The sequence below is a fragment of the Nerophis lumbriciformis genome, linkage group LG28 (genome assembly GCF_033978685.3).
Source record: "Nerophis lumbriciformis linkage group LG28, RoL_Nlum_v2.1, whole genome shotgun sequence".
NCBI lineage: Eukaryota > Metazoa > Chordata > Actinopteri > Syngnathiformes > Syngnathidae > Nerophis > Nerophis lumbriciformis.
The window spans coordinates 16,717,004-16,729,755 of NC_084575.2; the positions used below are offsets into that span (position 1 = coordinate 16,717,004).

Genomic DNA, 12,752 nt, shown 5'->3' on the forward strand with positions numbered 1-12,752 from the left:
AACATGTTTTCAGTTATTTTCCCTTTTTTTGTTAAGTACATTACTCCACATGTGTTCATTCATTGTTTTGATGCTTTCAGTGACAATCTACAATGTAAATAGACATGAAAATAAAGAAAACGCATTGAATGAGGAGAAGGTGTGTCCCAACTTTTGGCGTGCACTGTATATACATAAATATGTATTTATATATACACATACATATATCCACATATATACACACATATACATAAATATATATTTTTATATACATGTATACACATATATACAGTACATATACATATGTATACATACACATACAGTATGTTACGTTGGGAACGCATGGCTGGGATGGTCCTGTTCCCTCCAATGCAGAAAGACAAGCAGGAGCAGCGTGCAGGTAGGATTGAGCCTTTAATTATGTAAGGAAGGACAAAAAATCCAAAAACTGAGACGCTAACCAAGTGTGGAGCAAAAAATCCAAATGTCACCAAGGGTGAACAGCTAGGAATTCTAGAAGCAAGTGAAAACGTGGTGGAGCGTTGTGAAAAATTAAGAAGTAACGTAAATGTCGCGAAAGCGAGCATTGACCCAGCCACTTGTGCCGGGTGACAGAAAACTATAAAGAGGAGTGATTAACCAAAACACCTGGTGGGAACACTAATTACTAAACAAAGGCAGGTGTGAAGAATTAGTGCCCATGGAAACCAACAGTAAACGAAAGGAAAGAGGGTGCAGCCAGGAAACAGACTATAAAACATAGGAAACAAGCTACTAAACATAAATCGTGCCATGACCCGGATAACGGATCATGACAAAATATACACATATACATACATACAGTATATATATATATATATATATATATATATATATATATATATATGTATATATACAGTCGTGGTCAAAAGTTTACATACACTTGTGAAGTACATAATGTCATGGCTGTCTTGAGTTTCCAATAATTTCTACAACTCTTTGTTTTTTTGTGATAGAGTGATTGGAGCACATACTTGTTGGTCACAAAAAACATTCATGAAGTTTGTTTCTCTTAGGAATTTATTATGGGTCTACTGAAAATGTGACCAAATCTGCTGGGTCAAAAGTATACATACAGCAATGTTAATATTTGGTTACATGTCCCTTGGCAAGTTTCACTGCAATAAGGCGCTTTTGGTAGCCATCCACAAGCTTCTGGTTGAATTTTTGACCACTCTTGACAAAATTGGTGCAGTTCAGCTAAATTTGTTGGTTTTCTGACATGGATTTGTTTCTACAGCATTGTCCACACGTTTAAATCAGGACTTTAGGAAGGCCATTCTAAAACCTTAATTCTAGCCTGATTTAGCCATTTCTTTACCACTTTTGACATGTATTTGGGGTCTTTGTCCTGTTGGAACACCCAACTGCGCCCAAGTATTAGTTGTTTTTTTGTTGCTATAAATAAATAAAGACAGACGTCGTCCCCCGGGAAGTGTCATGGCCACTAGGAGGAATAGGTCAGGAAGCAATACATGGAAAACAAATCATGTTGTCACATGATCGCTCACAGGAAGCTGATAAAGTCACATGGATGAGGCTAGAAAATGTACCAAATGAATGTGTCACGTTTTTTTATGTTGTTTGTTTGTCTTTTACAGGACGTGCCGGGCGGCTTCCGTCTTGCTGTCAGACCCCTGTTTCCAGCTCCACTCCATCCAGCACCTTCTAGGAGATGGAGGAGACTCGTGCGGCTCAGCGGCACCGCCCACCACTAACGCCCGTGCGGTTGTGAGCTCCCTGGCATCCTCTGTGGCTCCGCCCCTTCCCTCAGCACCTGGAGCCGTTGGTCCGTTGGATCGTAAACACTTCTCTCTGCACGCATGTGAGTGACACACACTTTTTCTTTTACTTCTTTCATCGATAATAAACATCAACACTCATCACACGTCTGGCGTCAGGCATGAGCGCCTCCTGCTGGCAGATTATGTTACTTTTGTAACTGCTTAAAGGGGAACTAAGCTTTTTTTGGAATTTTGCCTATCGTTCACAATTATTATGAAAGACATGACGACGGATAGATTTTTTTTGTAATGCACTCTAAAATAAACGTAAATAAAAGTCTGCTTACAGCGGAGCCAATGGGAGCACCACTATTTCGCCCATAAAACCCAATAATTGTTATTATAAGCGCTAACATAGACAAACTATTTATAGCGGCGCCGTGATCACTCCCGTGTGTCCCTATGCTTACATCATCAAGTGGCCTGCTACTTCCTCACTTCCTTGCTCCCTGTTTGTTGTAGATCGTAAATCATGCATCTCACTTGGACAGAAGAAGTGTGAGTAGGTACTCCGACAAGTTGGTAAACTTTGACAGCTATTTAGGACCCGAAACTGGCAAGTACGACACGAAAAGACGCTTGGTCCCTCCACCCTCCACCCTGTTTCTTTGCGAGGATTATGAGTCATTCTTCATCTAAATGAGACTATGTAAACATTCTAGCAGTCGGGGTCCTAATGACAGCAGACATTCAATCAAAGTTTCAATCAATGTTTATTTATATAGCCCTAATGCACAAGTGTCTCAAAGGGCTGCACAAGCCACAAGGACATCCTTGGCTCAGATCCCACATCAGGGCAAGAAAAAACTCCACCCAATGGGATACAATGAGAAACCTCGGAGGGGACCGCAGATGTGGGCCCCCCCCTGGGCGACCAGTGCATTGGACATCAAGTGGATCTAGTTAATAGTGTGAGAGTCCAGTCCATAGTGGGGCCAGCAGGGGATCATCTTGAGTGGAGACAAGTCAGCAGCGCAGAGACATCATCAACTGATGCAGAAATGAGTGGTCCACCCCAGGTCCCGACTTTGAACAGCTGGCGCCTCATCTGTGGTCACGGGGGCAGAGCAGAAAAGAGACGGCAGATCAACTGGTCTAAAAGGGGGGTCTATTTGAAGGTTAGTGTATACAAATGAGTTTCAAGATGGGACTTAAATGCTTTGAGGTAGCATCTCTAACTGCATTCCAAAGTACTGGAGCCCGAATAGAAAAAGGGTCTACAGCCCGCAGCTTTTTTTGGGCTCTGGGAATCACTAATAAGCCGGAGTTGCACAGTAAGTGATGTTTTATTATGTCTGTTCTCTGTCATGAAGTCTGCAGTTAGTAATAATCAGTGATGAAGAAGAAGAAAAAAAAAGCAAGTGTGATGCGTTTTTTAAATTAATGCGCCGCATATGCTTAAAATGATCAAAATACATAAATATTCAATGTTATTATAAATGTGCCCGTTCCTACATTACATATATACTTACATTATGTACATAAAAACCTTAAGGGAAGTGTTTGTATGCTATTTTCAAGGGCTCAGTAGACAGAATTGCGTGGCTCCCATAGGCTCAATTGTAAGCGGACTTTTGATGTTATTTATTTAATATATAGAATGTATTATAAAAAAACGCACACATCCATCATCACTTATTTCATGATGAATGTGAAAAATTCCAAAAAAAGGGCCTCTTGAAGAGCATACCTGTCAACCCTCCCGTTTTTGCCAATAAATCCAGTTTTTCTTTTTATCCTTCTTTCCCGGCGTCTTCCCAGTCCTGCTTTTTTCCCAGATTTTGCTGTCCAAAAACATTTCCTTACTAAAACGGCCGCTACTGCAGCAATCGGGTCTGCTTGACTCGAGCCTCAGTGCGTGAAAGGAGTACGGCGGGTTGCAAGTTTACATGATTTAATTGAATCAACAACACGAGGCAGATGGATGCGCAGGAAGACAATAAAAAAGACATCTCTGCCAAAGTTTCAAACAAATAGGAGACTTATTATTTTGACTAAAAGAAGAGCAGGCAGCTGCTCACACTTCCTCATACTTTCTGTAACATCAAGGAAGAAATTATGTGAGCCAGCTTGAGAAATGTCGAGACTATAAGCGCTCAGAATTGTTTTCATTTTCTCAATATTAGTGTTTCTTACTAGGAACCCTTTTATTATACTCGCTAACTGCTGATTGTGTTCATCAGACTAGATGGTGTATTCATTAGTGATGCCCATTTGGGATATTCAATCGTTGGGAAAAAATGGATTCACCAGTCTTGGGGGATGATCATTATGTTTTTTTTAATTTTGTATGCAAAAAGCCGATAACACATGACACAAAACTATAGTCATTTCAAATTGCAACTTTCTTGCTTTCAGAAACACTAGAATAAATCCAGAATCAAAAATAAATTGTAACCGTTTCATTTTAGATCAAGCAAAGTAAAAAAATGACGGAATCACTCAATTCTGAGCAAAAAGTTATGGAATCATGAAAAACAAACACAGAAACACTACAACACACCACTAAGTATTTTGTTTCACCACCTCTTGCTTTTATACCCTTGCAGTCTCTGAGGCATGGACATAATGAATGACAAACAGTACTCTTCATCGATCTTGCTCCAACTTTAAGTAAGCTTTGCAGGTTACAGTCTTGTCATGAATTTCTTCAATTTCCATCACATATTTTCAATTGTGTTGAGATCCAGACTTTTTTACGGTCATTAAGTTGACTTTATTTATCTTTCTTCAAGGAAAATCAACAGTTTATCTCTAAAAATGATGTCCATCATCCCCAAACATCCTTTAGATCAGGGGTGGGCAATTAATTTTTACCGGGGGCCGTATGAGCAATCCGAGCACTGCTGGAGGGCCACACAGACAATATTTCAATTACATTTTGCTCAAATTATTTTTGATATACCTAAGATAAATAATAATAATAATAATTTCATTTAACCTATCTTAACTTTCTTTATACAAAAGCAGATTGCTTTTGATGGTTTTATTTTTAACACTGTCTTACACAACACTTCCTGATGTATAATAATACAATGCAAAAATGTCAATTTCTGTCACTTTATCCGGCAACCTCTTTAAAAGTCCAACATTTTTCCCCGTCAGATTTGGACAAACATCTGTTGTCACACCTGCCAGCTTGTCCCATTTCAGTCCTAACATGTCTAAACACGCATTTACCTATGTGAACAAATCATTACCTGTGGTTGTCTCTTTAATTGACTGCATGGCTGCCAGCTCCTCCGTGATTTGAAAGTCTGCAGTTATCTCACGTAAGAAGATGAGCAGCTGGGCGGTGTCACGTACATCGCAGCTCTCATCCAAAGCCAGCGAAAAACAGTCAAAGTCGGCCGTTCTGTTCTTCAGCTGAAGCTCCAAGTTTCCAGCGATGGTCTCAACCCGCCTCGTTACAGTGCGTCGGGAGAGTGACACGTTCTCAAATGTGCCCCTCTTCTCCGGCGTTATCAGCGCAACAGAGTCCAATAAGCACTCCGTAATAAACTCTCCGTCAGAAAACGCCTTACTTTTTCTGGCGATTTTGTGAGAAATTATGAAACTTGGCCTAACAGCTGCATCTCTGGCGGTGTGAAATTTGGCAAAAAGTCCTTGTTGGGTTTGCAGTTTTACCATCAACGCATCAGCCTCCCTTGCGCGCGCTTTATCAGACAGATTCCGGTATTTTTCCTTGTGCTTCGTCGTGTAGTGGCGATTCAAATTATATTCTCTAAACACAGCAACCTGTGTACCACAAATTAAGCACACAGCTTTACCTTTAATTTCTGTAAAGAAATACTTGGCAGTCCATGTCTTGTTGAAAACACGGCATTCGTCATCAACTTTTCTCTTTTTAGCGTCTCGGGGGTAACCGTGCATCACTTGTCGCTGTGCACCTTCACTCACAGGTTACACATGGACATACGCCCATAAATAACACTTTTCAAAATAAAAGCAGCACAGTTGTATTGCACGCACGACATAGATGTTCTTTTAAATTTATTTTGTAATTTGTGATTGCCGCTGTTCACATTCACTCACAATCGCGCACAGGCATACGTCCACACGGAAGTAATACAAATAACGCTTTTCAAAACAAAAGCAGCACCATTGTATTGCACACTCGACATAGATACTTTTTTAAATTTATTTTGTAATTTGTGATTGGCCTCACGTGGGCCGGACAGGGATGCACAAAGGGCCGGATGTGGCCCGCGGGCCGTAGAATGCCCAGGTCTACTTTAGATTGATGAAATAGGAAAAGTGTCCAAAATGTCAATTTAAACTTGTGTATGTATTGAAGATGTAAAGACAGCCATATCCCCAGTGCCATTAATTGACATACATCCCCATATCATCAATTACTGTGGAAATGCATGTTTTCTTCAGGCAGTCGTCTTCATAAATCTCATTAGAAAGCAACCAAACAAAAGTTGCAGCATCATCATTTTGCCCAATACAGATTCAAGATTCATAACTGAATAGGACTTCCATTCAGTCAACGATAGTCCACAATTACTTTTCTTTAGCCCATTGGAACATTGTTTTTTTTTTGTTAGAGGTCATTGACTGCTTTTGTTGAGCTTTTTTCTGAATTTAAATCCCATTTCCTTGAGGTGCTTTCTTACAGATCGGTCACAGATGGTGACTGCAGTTCCCGCCAATTTGTTCTTTATTTGTTTTGCTATGCATTTTCAGTTTTCAAGCCATATTGCTTGAAGTTTTCGGTCTTGACCCTTTGATGTTTTCCTTGTTCTACCAGTATGCTTGCCTTTTACAACCTTCCCATCTTCTTTGTATTTGGTCCAGATTTCAGACATACCTGACTGTGAACAATCAGCATCTTTTATGATAGAATAGAATAGAATAGTCTTTATGTATCTGGCTATAAGTGACATAGGTGTGAGTCCCGTCTAGGCCATGAATTATAATTATAATTTTTTTGGTTGATCAAACTAGTTTGTGATGACATTGAAAATCCCTCTTTCTCCACCCATTTTTCTGTGAAATCTCCCATATTCTGAAATTGAAATGTTGACAGCAATCAACAGCAACTGTTACATAAGAGCCACAAGCTATGTCAAACACGTTAAAAGTGCCCCATTTCCCTCTTGTGATCATTTCTGGAATCGCAACACCAAATTTCGGCCAATAATCTTTGTTGAAGAAGCGTGTAGTCGTTTGGGTCACTAACACGTCCTCTTCCTATGATAGCGTCATTATCCTCATCGTCCTGTAGAGGTCGCTATTCTGGCAAACCAATAATGATGTCTTGTTTTCCAAGGAGTCATGAGTGATTTAATAGTTTCTTGTTAGCAGTCGCTTGAGCTCATGTTTGTGCTTTGCCCCCAACAGACAGTGACTACATCAGCCAGGAGGAGAAGCAAAAGGTTGAGCTCATGTTGGCATTCCTCACCGAAGAATCCCAGCAGGCTGCGGCCAGCACAGCGGTCAGTGATGTCATCACACCTTTTGCTGTTAATAACAGCTGCAGAATCACAGTGTGCTTATTGGTACTCGATTGTGAAGCTGAATGCTCGTTAGATAGATAGATAGATAGATAGATAGATGGATAGTACTTTATTGATTCCTTCAGGAGAGTTCCCTCAGGAAAATTTAAATTGAGTACATAAAAGTAAAACGTAAATAATGGGGGTATAAATGGAAACAAAATAGAAAAATATTACAATAAGAATAAAAATAAAAAGCAACAATGAGAATAAAAATATAACAGTCAAATAAGACTATAGCAAGAGAAACTAGGCAGTAGTGACCATGTTATGTTATGTTATTGTTTTGCATCCCCTGACATCCTAGTACCCTCCTTCCCCCCAGAGAGGAGTATGTAAATGTATTTATCTGATGATTTTGTATAATGAGGGATGTTGTCCATCCATCCATTTTCTACCGCTTGTCCCTTTTTGGGGTCGTGGCTTAAGGAAATACAGTGCATCCGGAAAGTATTGACAGCGCTTCACTTTTCCCCACATTTTGTTATGTTACAGATTTATTCCAAAATGTAATAATTGCATTTTTGTCTTCAAAATTCTACACATGATACCAAATAATAGCAATGGGATTTTTTTTTTTCAAATTTATCAAAAGTAATTAATCATAAGTATTCACAGCCTCAAGTCCTTTTGAATACGATGCCACAAGCTTGGCACACCTATCTTTGGGCAGTTTCTCCCATTCCTCTATGCAGTCATGGAGGTGACCAAAAACCCGATGGTCACTCTGTCAGAGCTACAGCATCCATCTGTGGAAAGAAGAACCTTCCAAAAGGACAACCATCTCTACAGCAATCCACCAGTCAGACCTGTATATTAGAGTGATCAGACGGAAGCCATTTCTTAGTAAAAAGTTTGCCAAAATGCACATGAAAGACTCAGACCATGAGAAACAAAATGATCTGGTCTGACGAGACAAAGATTGAACTCTTTAACGTGAATGCCAGGCATCATGTTTGGAAGAAATCAGGCACCGCACATCACCAGGCCAATACCATCCCTACAGTGAAGCATAATAGTGGCAGCATCATGCTATGGGGATGGTTTTCAACGGCAGGGACTGGGAGACGAGTCAGGATAAGGGGAAATATGAATGCAGAAATGTACAGAGACATCCTGGATGAAAAGGAATGGGCGAAACTGCCCAAAGATTGGTGTGCCAAGTTTGTGGCATTGTATTCAAAAAGACTTCAGGCTGTAATTTCTGCCAAAGGTGCTTTCAACAAAGTATTGATCAAAGGCGGTGAATACTATGTACTACATGTGATTTCCTAGTTTATTTTTAATACATTTTCAAAATTAAAACAAATAAAAATGTTCATATTGTCATCATGGGGTTTTGTATGTATAATGTTGAGGGCAAAAATGAATTTATTCCATTTTGGAATAAGTCTGTGACAGAACAAAATGTGGAAAAAGTGAAGTGCTGTGAATACTTTCCAAATGCACTGTAAACACCGTTATATAGCAAGGTGGGTATAATCGAAATATAAGGCTTATTAATATATATATTTGTAACTATAGTCTTTCAGAGCCATGTGTACGCAGCACCAAATGGCATCAATAAAATGTTGAAGTCATCTTATATCTATCAAAGGTTTTCCTGCTAAAAGTCAACAAGAAGAATAATATAAAAATACTAATTATTGTGTAGATAGTAGGGGTGGGAATCTTTGGACACCTAACGATTCGAGCCGATTCCCATTCCTGCGGTGACTATTCGATTCAGAATCGATTATCAATTCAAACTGATTCCAGCAAGTATTATTTGGTATAATAATTCTAATGAAACTTTTTCAAAGCAGGTTACAGATTAGAAAAGCTCCTTCTGGTTCCATGGAGATGCCCTAAAAACTTAGTTTTAAAAATGTGTTCTTTTAAGTCGGCCGTGTGTGTGTGTGTGTGTGTGTGTGTGTGTGTGTGTGTGTGTGTGTGTGTGTGTGTGTGTGTGTGTGTGTGTGTGTGTGTGTGTGTGTGTGTGTGTGTGTGTGTGTGTGTGTGTGTGTGTGTGTGTACATATACGTATATACATGTGTATATATACGTATATGTGTATATATAGATATATAATGTGTGTGTATATGTAGGGCTGTACTCCGGCTTCCTCCCACTTCCAAAGACATGCACCTGGGGATAGGTTGATTGGCAACACTAAATTGGCCCTAGCGTGTGGATATGAGTGTGAATGTTGTCTATCTATCTGTGTTGGCCCTGCGATGAGGTGGCGACTTGTCCAGGGTGTACCCCGCCTTCCGCCCGATTGTAGCTGAGATAGGCTCCAGCGCCCCCCGCCACCCCAAAAGGGAGTAAATGGTAGAAAATGGATGGATGGATGGATAAATAAAAGTAGCCTCTGCGCATGCGCATAGGATAGATCCAACAAATCGATGACTAAAATAATCGCCAACTATTTTTATAATCGATTTTAATCGATTAGTTGTTGCAGCCCTAATATATATGTATGTATGTTGTATATATATATATATATATATATATATATATATATATATATATATATATATATATATATGTATGTGTGGGAAAAAAATCACAAGACTATTTCATCTCTACAGGCCTGTTTCATGAGGGGGGGTTCCCTCAATCATCAGGAGATTTTAATGGGAGCATTCACATACCATGGTTTATATAGGGCACAGAGTCGGTGGGTACAGGCTGGCGTAGGGGCGTGGTGATTGGCTCATGTGTTACCTAGGAGGTGTTTCCGTCTGTGGCGGCATGCTGTTACAATTTCGCTGCGCTTGTTGAGGGATGACAGGTCTGGACGGTAAATAATAAACAGTTTCTCTTTCAAGCATAGGTTGCATCTTTTATTACCACTATTGTAAGGTGTGCTGGATGCAAGAATTTGCCATGTTATTGAATATTCAACATTATTGTCTTTGAGGTCCCAAATGTGTTGATCACCACGCCCCTACGCCAACCTGTACCCACCCACTCTGTGCCCTATATAAACCATGGTATGTGAATGCTCCCATTAAAATCTCCTGATGATTGAGGGAACCCCCCCCTCATGAAACAGGCCTGTAGAGATGAAATAGTCTTGTGATTTTTTTCCCACACATACATATATTGCGCTCTACTAAGGTATCGAGCACTATTTTTTGGATAACCTTATTAAGACATATATATGTATATATGTATATGTGTATATATATGTGTATATATATATATGTATATATATATATGTATATATATATATATATATATATATATATATATATATATATATGTGTATATATATATGTACATATATATATATGTATATATGTATGTATACAGTCGTGGTCAAAAGTTTACATACTCTTTTAAAGAACATAATGTCATGGCCGTCTTGAGTTTCCAAAAATTTCTACAACTCTTATTTTTTTGTGATAGAGTGATTGGAGCACATACTTGTTGGTCACAAAAAACATTCATGAAGTTTGGTTCTGTTATGAATTTATTATGGGTCTACTGAAAATGTGACCAAATCTGCTGGGTCAAAAGTATACATACAGCAATGTTAATATTTGGTTACATGTCCCTTGGCAAGTTTCACTGCAATAAGGCGCTTTTGGTAGCCATCCACAAGCTTCTGGTTGAATTTTTGACCACTCCTCTTGACAAAATTGGTGCAGTTCAGCTAAATGTGTTGGTTTTCTGACATGGACTTGTTTCTTCAGACATATTACAGCAGATGTGGTCACATTTTCAGTAGACCCATGGTAAATTCCTAAAAGAACCAAACTTCAAGAATGTTTTTTTGTGACCAACAAGTATGTGCTCCAATCACTCTATCACAAAAAAACAAGAGTTGTAGAAATTATTGGAAACTCAAGACAGCCATGACATTATGTTCTTCACAAGTGTATGTAAACTTTAGACCACGACTGAATGTATGTATCTATGTAGTTTGAATTTATCTTTTGACTTGCATTTAGTAAATTTGCGACATAAAACATATATTTTACATTATTTTATCATGCATTTTTACATTTTACGCAAATGGCCCACATTTCCTGTGCGGTATGGATAGCTTGTTTCTGCATTAGCTGAACTGCTCACGTGGGTCTAGTCATTGGCATTCATTTATCATAAAATCCTGACAAAACGTTTATGGTGGCATACCAGGACCCGACGCCATCTGCGGCTTAGCGTAAATCTTCATGCTGTTTGAAAAGCTGTCGACCATTCGCGCAACTGTTTGCTTTTCGACGACCGCTTGTGTTGCCGCAAAAACGGTTGTGAAGAAAAATATTGCTGCTCCATGTGTGACATTTAAGCATGTTCAGTGTAAGACACACATTTTTTTCTCTTTTTGCTCTCAGCCCACCAGCGAGGACGACCTTTGCCCCATCTGCTACGCTCACTCTATCTCGGCCATCTTCAAACCTTGCTCACACAAGTCCTGCAAGTCAGTCCAAAACTTAACTTGGTTTGATCTTGTTGGTGTTCCAGTGCATGCTGGGATTGATCTTGTGTTTTGTGGTTGTGTAGAGCTTGTATCAACCAACACCTGATGAACAACAAGGACTGTTTCTTCTGCAAGGCCACCATCACTGCAGTGGACGACTACTGCAAGCCCACCTCCTCCTAACATACACACAAACACACATGCACACTTTAGGTTTACACAGACATTGGTTTTTGTTAGTTTTGTTTCTCACACCAGTGTTATGATGCTCTGATTTCAAAAATTATCGTACATACTGGATTTTATGTCGCTCCGTAAAACAGTATAGCTTATAACCTTTAAATAAACAAACCGCACCGTCACTGGGAGAACAGCGCCCCCACCTGGCTGTAAAGTGTCAAGTGAGATAATGCACAACATCAGGCACAGTGCAGGATGGTATCCTGTTTGTAAAGGGCTCACATAATCGTACACTATGGGATTATTTTTTATTCATTGATCATACAGAGGGTGAAATTATCGTAAAATACGATAATTATACATCTAGCTAAGTTGTTTTATCTTACACACAAATTACACATGGTTTCCGTCCAGGATCAAAGATGCTCCTCACTGGAGAGAGACACATTTTTACTCAACCTGCTGGAATCACAGACAACCTTTGTTGCACACAATTCAGTGTTTAATGTCATAGAAGTTGCGTACTGGAGAGTGTGCATGGTACGTATATATAAAGTGTGTGTGGGCGTGATGTTTACTGTTTTAGTGTGTGTGAGCGTGCATGAGAGCATTAAATTATTTATCCCAAACAAGCAACCCATTTTTTGTCATCCTAGACCCACACTGCACTCAGGTCAGGTGGTACGTGACAAAGGTCACTTCTGAATACAAAACACTCCTAAAATGACATGGATGTTGGCAGATGAAGAACTAGGTTTTTGTGTTGTCACATGACGTCATACTGAAGGATTTCATTTTTTAAGTCCATAAAACTGACTAGTTGTGGATATTGTCGTCGCATACCGCGGCTGC

The 12,752-nt window shown here is 39.4% G+C and overlaps 1 protein-coding gene across 2 annotated transcripts in view; it reads left to right on the plus strand.

Moving 5' to 3' along the window:
* Positions 1-12,471, plus strand: part of rnf123 (ring finger protein 123) — a 67,204-nt gene extending 54,733 nt beyond the window's left edge. For both annotated transcript variants that reach the window (XM_061923756.2, XM_061923758.2), the window contains 4 exons: positions 1,620-1,843; positions 7,152-7,246; positions 11,635-11,720; positions 11,804-12,471. In XM_061923756.2, coding sequence (XP_061779740.2) covers positions 1,620-1,843; positions 7,152-7,246; positions 11,635-11,720; positions 11,804-11,903 — 505 coding nt within the window. In that variant the 3' untranslated portion in view covers positions 11,904-12,471. The remainder of the gene's footprint in view (positions 1-1,619; positions 1,844-7,151; positions 7,247-11,634; positions 11,721-11,803) is intronic.
* Positions 12,472-12,752: the final 281 nt, after the last annotated feature.